The following is a 13,536-nucleotide window of genomic DNA, read 5'->3' on the forward strand; positions in this document are numbered from 1 at the left end:
TGTGGGAACACCAGGACGTGGCCCACCAACGCCCAAAACCTGGCCAGTCCAGTGCAAACTGACTATAGGTGGAGCAAACTCCATCTCCGGATGAAGGTCTTGTAATACGATCAAAAGCTCTGAAACATACGAGTAAGCGGACCTTTCCAGGGTCAAGGTCAAGAATGAACTGTAGCTTGAATGGATTTATTGTGACTTAATCACTTGTAAAATCTGTGTTATCTGTAATCACCGCTCGGGATCTATAATCTATAAGCTGCGCGCCGCTCAGGTGGTAACCTTTGGAGCGTGTACCTTGCAAATGTTTGTGAAAGAGCTTCTCTTCCCCTGGACTGTTTATCAGTGAGATAACAGCTGAACTGCTTCAGTCAGCCAGTGGATCTGAGCTGTAAAACACACCTGGGATCAGACTGAGTCAACACTCCTGGGACCTACGCACCAGCCGAAGGCGAGTACCGTCGTGTCGTCTTAACGCGGATTCTGATCCGTCCGAGCTCTGTTTAGATATTCATGTCCGGACTCAGGTTTGTTACGTCCTCCAAGGAGGTTCTGCTTTCACCCGTGTCTGTTTGCAGGTTTGTATGTTTGTCAGCAGGATTAAACAAAAACTACAGAACCGAGTTGCACCAAAACTTGGTGGAGGGCTGGACCAGGGGCCAGGGAAGAAATCTTTGCATTTTGGGGCAGATCCGCATCATTTGCTACTAGCTTTTTCTAGTTCCCTGTGAGATTACCTGGAGTCCAGGATGATCCTGTGGCTCAGAGGAAACAGAGCTGAGATCAGATTTTTGAGCTGATGGAAGTTGTTTTTTCATCATCCAGTAATTTATGGCGGCTACGGTTAAACCCCACTGTTCTGTCTCGAGGCTCCAACTGACTGTAGAACAAAGTTCAACAAAGCTTTTTTAATGGAGATGAGCAGCCGGTGGAGTTGAAGGAAACACTTTTCACAGACGTTCAACTTTATTTCATTTATTTCTTTGTTTTGCAGCGTTTCCACTCAGGTTGTGTGGTGGAAGGAAACACACCTGTTGAGCTCCGTATCGTCTCATTGAGCACGAGTTCCTGAAATGACCCCCGAGTCCCTTCATAAGTATCAATGTGTTGTGTCCGAATTATTTCAGGCATCAGGAGTTCTGGAAAGAAATAAAAGTCCGGTTTGTCTTCTCACGTTCAGTGTTGCTGAATGAGAAACTCTCCCGGTTGAATTATCAGAAGAAAAGATGAACAAATGTGTTAGAAAATATCTGCTCCTTCAATAATCGATATGTTCCGCTGCTTCCACCCGGACAAAAGTAACAGGACTTTTCACTACTAGTGTCTATTGATGTCGGTCTCTCTCACGATCTGTATCGGAAGAAGTGTGTGTCTCTGTTCAGATCATTAAAACAAAGTTTTGAAATGTCTCCACCACCCACACAGTGTTGTCCATTATGGCGGACAGGAAGTCGGCGTGTTGTGGTCTCTCTGCTCTGGAGGCAATGCTGGTCGTCCTCTTCGTCCTCATGACGGCTGTGTGTGTGACGCTGATCACACTGATAGCTATCTGGAAAACACACCCGGGTGAGAACACACACACACACACACACACACACACACACACATTTAGAACAGGAAGCCTAAAATAGAAACTCAAGTGTTAGTCTGATATGTATCTACAGGCTGATGTTCCTCTGAGCCATAGAGCTCCATTGTTTCCAAAAACCATCAAAAACACGTCAGTTTTTGACCAACACTGTTGGTTTGAGCCTAAACATGAGAATAAATGACAGTGGGAGAAAAATCAAATGAAACCAGCCTTAGTCGTTAAAGTCCAGATGTTCACTTTCTATCATGTGATTACAGCCTTTTGCAGATTATGATTCTGACGGTAAAGTTGTTGTTTGTGGTGCAAAGTGGAACAGTGTAGGTGTTGCTCATCTGAACGATTAAATGAAATAAAAGTTGTGTAGTTAGCTGATAAAGAAGAAATAATCACCACAAAACGTGCCACGAAACAAAGAAAAAGAGTTGACTAAACATTGTTCATGTCTCTGCTGCAGGTCTCAAGTCAGTGGAGTTGGGTCTCCATAGAAATTAAGCCAAAGGACAGAAAGTCAATATAAAAACTGATGGATGATTTGAAAAATGTTCAGCAGGGATGTGTAGAATTCATATTTGTAAAAAGCTAAAGCAGGAAAGCTCAGCGGTATGGACCTTTAAAATCTCCGGTTACCCTTCTCTGGTCTCCTTCCAGGTCCGGAGCCAACCCTTCCTCCCAGTCCGGATTCTCAGCAGAAACCTTACCTGATCGGAGTGGGCCGAGCCGACTGCACCGGACCACCTGCCGAAATCCCTCTGGTCAGTACCAAAACCCTCAGTACCTCAAGGCTTCCTGCCACGCTGCTTCTTCCATGTCCAGAGGCAATGAGTACAACTCATGGTGCGTTCAAAAGGTGAACTGTTTCACCACTGTTCTGAGGTTTTATATAGAAAGCATATTCAACTGTCCACTTTGAGGCCGCAACGACTGCCGTGTGTCCACGCAGAGACAAAAAGGACTCCCAGGTGTTTTACGTAGAACCTGGGAGCTCGCTGCTCCCACCGCCATCAGTCCTGCTTCGCTGATGCGTCTCTGTGGACCTACACAGAGAAGGGCGTTATGGGTCTTTGCATGGGTTGCAGAGTCGTGCGGAGGAAACGGCCGCGCAGACGCCTCTAAATGACGCTGGGCAGCCTGGAGGAGCAAGTCCGAGCCTTATGACGTGTAAAAAGACACCTCACACCCGCTCAGTTTACACGTAAACCGTGACTCAAGCACATAAAACTGAAGTGTATCTGTTCTGTCGGTGTTAGGTTGGTATCAAATGATAGCCCAGGTAGCAAATATTCCTGACCCAAAATCAGCGATCCTCGTCGCTAGACTCAGGCCAGGGTTGAGGCGAACAACACCCCAGAATCCAATCCCTGCTGCCAACGCTCTGCCATAACTAGACCAAATCAGACAAACTCTGCTCCCTGAAACCCGATCAGATCTTGCAGCTGTATAAGGGATTGGGCGGACACGTAGTTGATCATCTGGTAGCAGGACTCAGACCGCTGCAAACATCCGGACTCAACCTGGGAACCAGAGAGCTGAACCCTTTTTCACCGATCTGTTGAATTCTTCATTTGTCTTCCATCCGTCTGATGCTGACTTCGAAGTGGGTCGACTGTGAGCGTTTCGGGACACAAGGCAACGCTTGCCCTTTGAAAACGCCCTGTTTACCCCTAAAACATATAACACAGCGACATGTCCACAGAGTGTTTCTGAGGAAAGCTGCAGTGGAGCAACGTGGGACTAGACGGCAGCCTGCTGAGGAGTTTAGGAAGACAAACGCTTTTGATCTGCAGGGAATCAAACTCCAAAGTTCCTGTCTGAGCGGGTGTGTTTGGACTGATAATCTTTATGGTTTCTCTGCTGAAGTCTGAGCCATCAAACCGTCTCAGTCTCAGTCTGCAGTAAGAGGACAATAAACCCTCAGGTCAACCTGTATGAATATTTCTTTTTCAGCCCAGCGATGTTAAGATTTGTTTTTAGTGAGAGCTAGCATACTGACGCTAACCCGCACCGAGCCCCGTTCCATACTTGGATATCTGAGTGAAGTTCATTTGATTTTGGATCATTCGTTGTGAATCTGGATTTATCTTCTTCAACTTAAAAGCAACGAGAAGTTGGTCATCGTAGTTTGGCAGACGTGGCCCGTTGATCAACACTATCAGCAGTTGGAGCTGACACACACATCTTTCACCTGATTGCACTGAAAATCGCACTTCTTCTTCTTAGAGTCATAACTCAGTCAAATCCGAACACACAGACACGAAAGACGCTGTGAGATTCAGTTTAACTTCCTCTCTCTCTATCTCTGATGTCCCTCAACAATAAAGCTCCAGAATTCCACTGAGAAACCAGAGGAAAAAGAGGCTGCAGAACTTCGTTCAGAATCTTCATGTTTTTAAGTTTCCTTCAGCGTCACAGTGACCCAGTGACAGTTGTCTGAACGTCCACGGCTACGCTGAGAACAGGAGCTGATCTCAGCTGATTCAGCAGCTTTTAATGGGACAGTTTGACTGAATGGAAACAGACACAGGCTAAAAAAAATGGGGCTCTAGTTCTAGCGTCCTTGACCAGACATGAATTTATCACCATTAATATTTTCTCTTGAGGTGATCGCACCGAGTTTAGTGCCTGTGTGTATTTATGTGTGTACATTTAGATGGGTTATGCAAACCCTCAGCAGACGGCTGCAGGCATACACACTCGCCTGTACAGCCGAGCCTTTATCATCGACGACGGGAAGCGGAGAGTCGTGTTCGTCACCGCAGACGTAGGAATGATATCACAGAGGCTACGACTGGAGGTGGACACACACACACACACACACACACACACACACACACACACACACACAGTTCACATACACCAATCAGCCACAACATTGTGAACACAGGTAATATGGCAGTAGAAGAAGTATTCAGATCCTTTATGTATAGTAAAAGTAGAAATACCACAATGTAAAAATACTCCATTACAAGTATTGACAGCAAAATGTACTTAAGTATCAATAGTAGAAATGGTTATGGGGACTTGTCGTACGGGACAAAAAGCAAGTCCCCATAAGACAAGTCCCCATAACGTAAATGGTTAAATTTTACGGTGAAGACATGGTTTGGGTTTGGTTTAGGAAAGTAGTGGTGAGGATGAAGGTTAGAGTAAGTGTCAGGAAACGAATGTAAGTCAATGTAATGTCCTCTGAAGTCACGGAGACACGGCTGTGTGTGTGTTCAGGTTCTGCAGGCCTTGCAGGTGAAGTACGGGGACCTGTACCGGCAGGATAACGTGGTTCTGAGCGGGACTCACACTCACTGTGCACCAGGCGGATATTTCCAGTACACACTTCTCATGATCAGCACTAAAGGTTACATCAAGGCGTCCATCGGGCCGCTGGTCAACGGCATCGTCAAGGTGTGTGTGTGTCTCTCTGCGAGTTTATATTCATGCCCTGCAGGGGTCATTCAGCAACACGTTCCTCCAGAGCACCACGAACTAAACTAAACCATCAGGGTGCCCATAGAATCATCGTCATTTAGTGGGTATGAATATCTGTACATTTACATTCCCTCCTTCCATATGTTGCAAACAAATTTTAAACGCCTGCTTTAAAATACACATGGCAGGAGTCCAAACATGTAATTTCTTGCTCTGGCTCTTTTTTTCCACTTTACCCACACGAAACCTCTAGTAAATAAACACAAACGCGATTTGACGGTTTATTGTCTAGCGAGGGGCCACACATCCTTAATAAACGTTCCCCTTCGTGTTTTCACACCAGCTGCAGCCTTTTGCAGTCACAGAGTCTAAAGACGTCTGCAGAGGACGCGTTATTAAAGAATTACAATCCTTAAAACTTTTTTTAAACTTTGCTTTCCAACTCAAAAGACGCAACAATCAGCCAAGTTCCGCTGCAGAAACCTGATGAAGCGTAATGTAACACGTGTCCACTGGATAACGTGGATACGCGGGGACGTCCTTCCTGTCACCTTCCCTGAGCCGATTTGTGACAAACACGTATTGATGACTGTAAACCTCGTTTCCAGAGTATAGACTTAGCCCATCGTAACGTGAGGCCCGGCAGGATCTACAGGAACAGAGGAGAGCTGGACGACAGCAGCCTGAACAGAAGTCCTCACTCCTACCTGAACAACCCGGAGGAAGAGAGACGTAGGTACGCAATGAGCCCGGGAGAGAGGGAGGAAGTAGCACTAATATCATCTTTTTCATTTAAAAGCATGTCCAATGTCAGATGGAAAATATGTCTCACATAGCCTGAATGTGCGTTCATGTGCGACACATTTTTGATGATTTATCATGAGCTTCGTCGGTGTTTGCTCGCATCATTTGTCGTTCATGTTGTTTCAGACACTCACTTTTTCAGCACCGGAGAGACATTGCTCTTATACTTTCCCTCCGATACAGGAGGACATTATTGATTAGTATTGTTATTGATCTCTTCAGGTATAAGTGGAACACGGACAAACGGGTGTTGGTGCTGAAGTTCACTGATCTGGACGGAGACGGGATCGGTATGCTCAGGTAAAAACACACAGAACCATCCATTGAGAATAACAATGATAATCGTTTATTTTTGTTTATACACAATGAACTGAACAAGGTGATGATTTCAATCGGGAAAAATCTGATCAAAGAATAAATGAGACGAGAATCTGACCAAAATGGTCTCTGTAGCTCCCTTTTGCAGCTTCACTGTTCTGTAATGGAGAGGAGCTCGCATTTGTCCGTCACATCGTCTCTCTGAGCTTCTTTCTATTCCCTCTCTACTCTTCTGTTCACTCCCCCGATATTCTGTTCTCGGGATTGTTCATCATTTCATTCAATAAAGAGTTATCGAAGAAGGACAAACCCTCTCTGAGCTGACAAAATTACTGACGGTCACGTATCAGGCTGCTCAGCTCGGTTCCTTACGGGACAATAAGTCTCCACGGTTAGTCTGACGTGAAGATTCCCATCTTAAACGCTTGCATGTGACTGAGCCCTAACTCCACCTACACCGTTCAGACTGTCATTAGGACTCTGTCCCTCCTCGCAGCTGGTTCGCCGTCCACGCTGTCAGCATGAATTACACCAACCGCATGGTGAGCAGCGACAACATGGGCTATGCCTCCTACCTGCTGGAGCAGGACAAGAACCCCGGAGAGCTACCTGGACAGGTGACAGGACCCGGCTGACACACATACATATATATAAGCTGCAAATTCTCAAATAGTGGAGATAGAGAAGTCTCAACTTTCTCCAAGTCTACCTGGTGGCTTAGTAAATTGTGTCGATTTCAGTGCTACAGAGCCCCAGAGTCCTGAAAGATGGTGTGTGTGTGTGTGTGTGTGTGTGTGTGTGTGTGTGTGTGTGTGTGTGTGTGTGCGTGTGTGTGTGTGTGTGTGTGTGTGTGCGTGTGTGTGTGTGTGTGTGTGTGTGTGCGCTATAACTCAGGGAGGTTTCGTCGCTGGTTTCTCCTCCAGTAACCTCGGTGACGTCAGTCCAAACACCAGAGGACCTTACTGTGTGAACACCGGACTGCCCTGCGACTACCTGAACAGCTCGTGTCCTGTTGGAGGGGTAAACACACACACACACACACACACACACAAGCTCATACATATATTCGTACAGCATGATCAGCAGACAGTAAACAATAAGTGTGTGTCTGTCAGACTAAGATGTGTCAGGCGTTCGGACCTGGAAACGACATGTTCGACAGCACGAGGATCGTCGGACACAACATCTACAGGAAGGCCAAGGTTTGTCTTCATGAGTAAAGTCTTCCGTTACCTGTCTGTCGGGACAAACAGTTTCACGTGAAAATGAAAATGTGATCTATCGCCTTTCAAACCGGGGACGTCCCGATCAAGGTTTTGGTACAGAATCCAGTCTGACGCCTATATTTACCTAAATGTTGATCAAATATGCAACTGACGGAAAAGTAAAGAAAAACAGTAAAGAAATGCAGTGTTTCTTAATGACACACAGTAGAACACAGTAAACAAAGGACGAGATTTTGTCACTAGTGAGTTAACTAGCAGCGTATGAATGTAATCAAGTGTAGTACTTGTATTAAATACGCCGTGGGAACGCCAGTCTGTTCCCGCAGTGCATTGTGGGGATTCGCATCCCCTATGGGGACAAAACCAACGTCCCCACCAGGTACACGTTTTATTTCACGGTTACGACTTGGGTTTACGTTCTAAGTGTATAGGTGTAAGTCAGTCTTTACAGGTGGGAAAATCATGATCGCGTGTTTGTGCTGCTGCCCCCTGCAGGAGCTGTACGCTAACGCAGTCGAGGAGGTGACCGGTTTCCTTCACTCTGCTCATCAGTGGGTCAACATGACGGATGTTACCGTTCAGATCAACAGCACACACACGGTCAGCAACACACACACTAACACACGAACACACGTCCGAAGACGTAAACGTTAAATAAACAATACATGTCGGTTCTTCGGTTGGTTTCTGGACCGTTCCTGTCTAAACCTGTGAAGGGAGCCACATGACAGACTGCTGAACGATCCAGGATCTGAGACCCGGGTGCTGACGGGAATAATCCTTCTTTTTTTGTCCCGCTGCGTCCATGTGTGTTTTCTCTGTACATCTCAGTGCATCGTATTCGATTTTAATGTATGTGGTGTGTGTTTGCATGTGTGTCAGGTCAGCACATGTAAACCAGCTCTGGGTCACAGTTTTGCAGCAGGAACAACAGATGGAGGAGGAGACCTCAACTTTACTCAGGGTGATTCTAATGTCATTCTATCCGCATTCTACTGTTACTCCGCCGCTTTTGGTTGGAATTCAGATAAATCAGCCCCCCTCTCTCTGTGAAGGCGCCGTGGACGGCGACCCGTTCTGGGACGGGATCAGAGACGCTCTCCTCGGCAAGCCGTCCAATCAGACGCAGGAATGTCATCATCCCAAACCGATCCTGTTCAACACGGGGGAGGTGAGGAGGCGGCCGAGCTTTAATAGCAGATACACAAGCTTTAAATAAAAACATCTCTCCCTGATCCGTGAGCTGGTTTGAAGAGAAAACGGATCTCAAACTCAGGCTATCTGGGGGCCACGGACCAGGTTTCCCTCCTACAGGGCCCGATTAAACACTAGGTGATTAAAAAAAAAAACTGTAAAAACTTCAAATATCAATACACTGAATTAGACGCAATCCAAAGCTGGGTCACACTGCTCCACAGGTTTATCGGCTTTTTCCCTGTAAATGAGACGGGAAAAATCTGAATGGGGAAAATTTAAACCAACTTTCCAGATCTATCATGGAGAGACACTTGAGGTCCTCGTAAGGCCAGTTAAACCCAACTGGCATTGCTCATGCCGGTGCTACATATGGTCAAATAAAATACAAAAATAAAAGTGCTGAGAAATGAAAACAATAAAAAACCGATATTGACAAACAAACACGTCAGAACATATTTGTTTCATCCGAGTGACTCAGACCAGCCTGACCCAAAAGCTGCGATCTGCCATGTAAATGAAGTGAAGTCAGTCGTGTGTTACTGTAAACACAGCGTCGTTGTGTGTGTTGTGTGTGTTGTGTGTGTGCGCAGATGAGCTGGCCTCTGCCCTGGCATCCCCAGATTGTCGACGTCCAGATCCTCACCATTGGATCCGTAGCTGTCGTAGCTGTTCCTGGAGAGCTCACGTAACGACGCCTCACTGATACTAATCATAATTTTAGGCTACTGCTAATGATTACAGCTAACTACTGCTGTCAATACGACGACGGCACAGTTAATAATACTGATAACGCTACTGGTAATGTTACTGTTACTACCGATGACACTAGTGATAGTACTATGACTGATCGTACTAATACTCCTACTGATACTATATGTCACATAAGTCTATATATAGAGACACAAACACACACTCACGCTCAGTGGGGTCCAAAAGTCTGAGACCACTTCCCGTCCACTTGAATGGTAAAATAGAATATTGAGAATATTAGAATACAGATTGAATGTTTTTGACTCGAGAAAATTCCTTTAGAGAAACTTTTTCAACCCTGAAAAGGACAATGACAGTGAAGGATTTAAAAAAGTCCCCGGGGGAAATTACGATTATCAACTCTCATCAGATAATATTCATTCAGTGTCAATTAGACTCGGTATTAACGTCGGCGGAACTGTCTTCAGTTTTTCCGACACCAATGAACGTTTCCGAGTCCTCACCACGGGAACCTGCCACACTACCTGCATCGCTCACGACGCGTCTTCATCCTGACCTTGTTGCTTTGCTCTTCACATTAACAGAACCATGTCAGGGAGGAGGTTAAGAGAAGCTGTGAAACGGGTGAGAAACAACACGAAGGCAAACGTCAGCAGAACTAAACGCCTGAAACTTGTCGGGTGATATCACTGTGCCTTTATCTTAGGAGCTGGAGTCGGAGGGGACGTTCAGGGACACGGAGGTGGTGATTGCTGGCCTCAGTAACGTGTACACACACTACATCACCACCTATGAAGAGTACCAGGTACACGGCAGCCGAGGCTCATGGGTATTGTAGTATTTAGAGCCATCCACCAAATTAAAGTTGAGTTAAGTTAAACAGAGTCAACTTGATGGTCAGAACATAAACCTTCCGTATTGTTAAATTATCCAGGACAGTCAACAGTTGGCAGATAGACTGAAAGCAGAGGGAGGCGTTGGGCCTCTCTCTCTACTGGCAGTGATTTGTTTCTTGCTTTTTTCAGGTGCAGCGGTACGAAGGGGCCTCCACCATCTACGGTCCGCACACGCTCAGTGCCTACCTGCACAAGTTCAGAGGTCTGGCCAGAGCCATCGCACAGGTGTGACAGACTGGATTACACCCGTAATACTGATGCCATGTCGGAAAATGAACGCAATCCACTGGAAACATGGAGGCTCCTGTTCTGCCATTCTGACACATGACTCTCCATGCTGACGAAGATGCTTGTCAGCTTTTTAAGGAGTAACTTTTACTAGTTTTGAGATGAGTTGGAAGAAGAATAAAACTACAAACACCATATCATGAATATTAATAATATTTTTATGTATCGTAAATTACAATGAGTAAACACTGAACTTAAATGTGTCCCCACAATATAAACGTACAGTAAATACATGTATAATCTCGACGTAGCTTGGAAGTAAGTCACCATATGTTGTTGCAGTTAGCTTCTTCAACAACATACAGTATATTTACATTCAAATTAAAACATGAAATAATGAGCCAAACTCAAAAATTCCCCTTTACAAATTAGGTAGGTGCCTAAACATAAAATACATAAAGATAAAGAATAATAATTGGACTGAAAGAAATCGGAAGGTCTCAGTATGGTTCTTGTATTACTGGGACACTGACAGTGATACTGTGTGTGTTACTGTTTTTGTGTTTTCAGGACCGAGTGTCGGAGCTGCCCGTCGGCCCTCAGCCTCCCTTCTTTAAGAAGAACCTCTTCAATCTGCTGCCTAAGGCCCCTGTTGACAAAAAACCAAAGAACAACAGTTTTGGAGACGTCCTGCAGCAGGTTTACCCCGTCTATAGACAGGTAGGGCACACATTCACACGCTGGTATTTATTAGGGCTGAAATAAGCTTTAAGTAAGTTTTGACCCGGAACTCTGAGCTTAACGAGCTCCAGATATTGATCTATCATATATGTCCTCACTCACAAACAGTCTTTGGCAGAGAGAGCACGTTAACCAGCAGACTAAAGTTTTGTATTAATTACCATTAGTCATCTACAGCTGATATCATCTACATCTGCTGACGGCGTCAATGAATGAGAAGCTGCGAACATTTCCCGACTGTTTCCTACATCAGTGGTTGTTACTCAAAAACAACCAGGAGAGATAAAAGTTTTGATAAGAGACTTGTTAGAGCTTAATGAATCTGGTTAATCCAGCTCTATGCTGATGACACCCCGCTGTTTCTATGTCACCATACATGAACTGAAGCATTTTAACGTGTTTTTCAGGGGGACGTTGTCTCTGTCACATTCGTAGCAGGGAACCCCAGGCATTCTGGAGACATCGTAAGACCCACAAACTGCTTCTTTGTTTTTACTGCTTTAATTATTTGTCTGTTTGTTTCCCTGTTGCTTTATTTGTCGTTGTTTCTTTGCTCTTGCTTTCCTTCCTCTCTAACCTCCTCGGTCCCGCTGTCCATTGCAGAGAGATAAAACTTTTGTCACTGTGGAGATTTATGACAACAGAACAGGAACTTGGGAGGTTGTGCACACTGATGCATCATGGGAGACCAGGTAGGTTAGTGTGTAGTAGGTGTGTACTCTTTGTGATGCAACAAGATCAGATCCTTTACCTAAGTACTAATACAACACCGATTACAAAGTAATCTGTTACAAGTAAAAGTCCCGCATGAAAATGTTAAGAGGAAGTATGCAACTATGATCCAGAAAATGTACTTAAAGTATTAAAAGCAGAAGTACTCCTGTCTCATATGACTGTTGTACTGTATATTACATCATTAGATTATTATTACGTAAGCATTCCTGTGTAAACAGCCTTTCGCCGTTGTTGTTGGATGATGTGCAGCTTTTTTTCAACTATTTTATATGTGACTGCAACTAATGATTATTTTATTATTATGGATTCTTCAGATTTGTTTGATTGGTTGGTAAAATTTCAGAAAATAGTGAGAAATGCCAGTTGACAATAACCTGTATATACTGTTGGATAGTGTAATATTTGACAAAGCCTCTTGTTTTATAAGCTCCTCACATATTTGTGTGTAAATCTTTATTTATAAAGTAACTAAAGCTGTCAAATAATTGTAGTGGAGTTAAAAGAACAATATTTCCTCCTGAAATAGAGAATAAGAGTAGATGTGGAAGGTGGCATGAAAAGAAAATTGTACGAGCACAAATACCTCAAAGCTCTACCACACTGTTCAGTACACATGGTTTACAGACAGGAGACAGGAGGCCATGATACAAATACAAAATCTTATGAATAAACTGTGTCAACTTACGTGACCGTGCCCGAAGGCTAAAACTAAATCAAAAGCAGGTGCCAGGTGTGGCCCTGCTTAGGCCGACCTTTTTACTTCAGGTGTCTTTGGGGATATTAATTGACGTCTCTCGCTGCAGGTTTCACTGGCTGAAGGGTTCAAACGGGCAGAGTAACGCCACAGTCGAGTGGCACATTCCCCCGTCGGCCCCGAGCGGCTCCTACAGGATCAAACACTTCGGACACTACAAACCAAGACCCCTGTCACCCGTCATCACACCGTACGAAGGCACGTCCGACGTCTTCAGAGTCACCGCCAGCTTTTACTATCAGTGACGACCCGATCCTGATCGTCAGGGAACAGAAATACAAGGCCATGGACTCAAAGGAAGTCTCCGGGACTTCTCTAGGACTTTCTGTAACAGCCGTTTCCATCAGGGGCGGGTTAAGGAACTTTTCAACAGGGCGCTCAGACTGAGGAACAGATTTAAAGGAGGGGGGGCCACATTTGTAAAATGAGTAAAAATGTGTTAAAGCTCAAAGTTAATGTCCTGAGAAATTCAGAGAAATAAATGATGCCAAGCAAACAACTTTACAGTTACTTTAAAACTGTGCCTCTCATTCACCCCTGCACGTCAGGAGCCACTTGGGGTTCGTGTCTTGCCCAAGGACACTCTGACATGTGGACAGGAGGAGCCGGGAATCCAACCTGAAATCTATTTTTCAAATTGACACAAGCAACCACCAAGAGACTGTGATTCCAACGTAAGTAAAATGACAAAACTGTGTTAATAGCAAAAATATTTATTTGAACCATGTCTGTATAGAAATTTGTCAGGCAAACCAGAATCACACAACACAGGGACAGTTTTATCCTCACAGCATGAGTCCATGTTCAACTGTCAAGCATGAATAGGGTCATAACTTCAACACTGACGTGCACTGAGAGTCAGCATTCAACAGTTGAGGGCAGAAAACCATCAGAGGATTGAGAAATGCTGAGTATTTT

The 13,536-nt window shown here is 44.9% G+C and overlaps 1 protein-coding gene across 1 annotated transcript; it reads left to right on the forward strand.

The window, feature by feature from the left end:
* The first annotated feature begins 394 nt into the window (after positions 1 to 394).
* asah2 (N-acylsphingosine amidohydrolase 2) lies at positions 395 to 13,351 on the forward strand. Its single transcript, XM_040134911.1, has 20 exons — positions 395 to 1,563; positions 2,237 to 2,340; positions 4,236 to 4,379; positions 4,808 to 4,984; positions 5,617 to 5,744; positions 6,035 to 6,112; positions 6,627 to 6,747; positions 7,025 to 7,150; positions 7,246 to 7,332; positions 7,852 to 7,956; positions 8,239 to 8,320; positions 8,412 to 8,527; positions 9,144 to 9,238; positions 9,849 to 9,888; positions 9,971 to 10,069; positions 10,290 to 10,385; positions 10,959 to 11,108; positions 11,537 to 11,593; positions 11,733 to 11,821; positions 12,668 to 13,351. Exons 1-20 carry the CDS (start codon positions 1,434 to 1,436, stop codon positions 12,861 to 12,863), a joined length of 2,220 nt encoding a protein of 739 aa, XP_039990845.1. The 5' UTR covers positions 395 to 1,433; the 3' UTR covers positions 12,864 to 13,351.
* The last annotated feature ends 185 nt before the right edge of the window (positions 13,352 to 13,536 follow it).

The sequence above is a fragment of the Xiphias gladius genome, chromosome 9, assembly GCF_016859285.1.
Source record: "Xiphias gladius isolate SHS-SW01 ecotype Sanya breed wild chromosome 9, ASM1685928v1, whole genome shotgun sequence".
NCBI classification, from domain to species: domain Eukaryota; kingdom Metazoa; phylum Chordata; class Actinopteri; order Istiophoriformes; family Xiphiidae; genus Xiphias; species Xiphias gladius.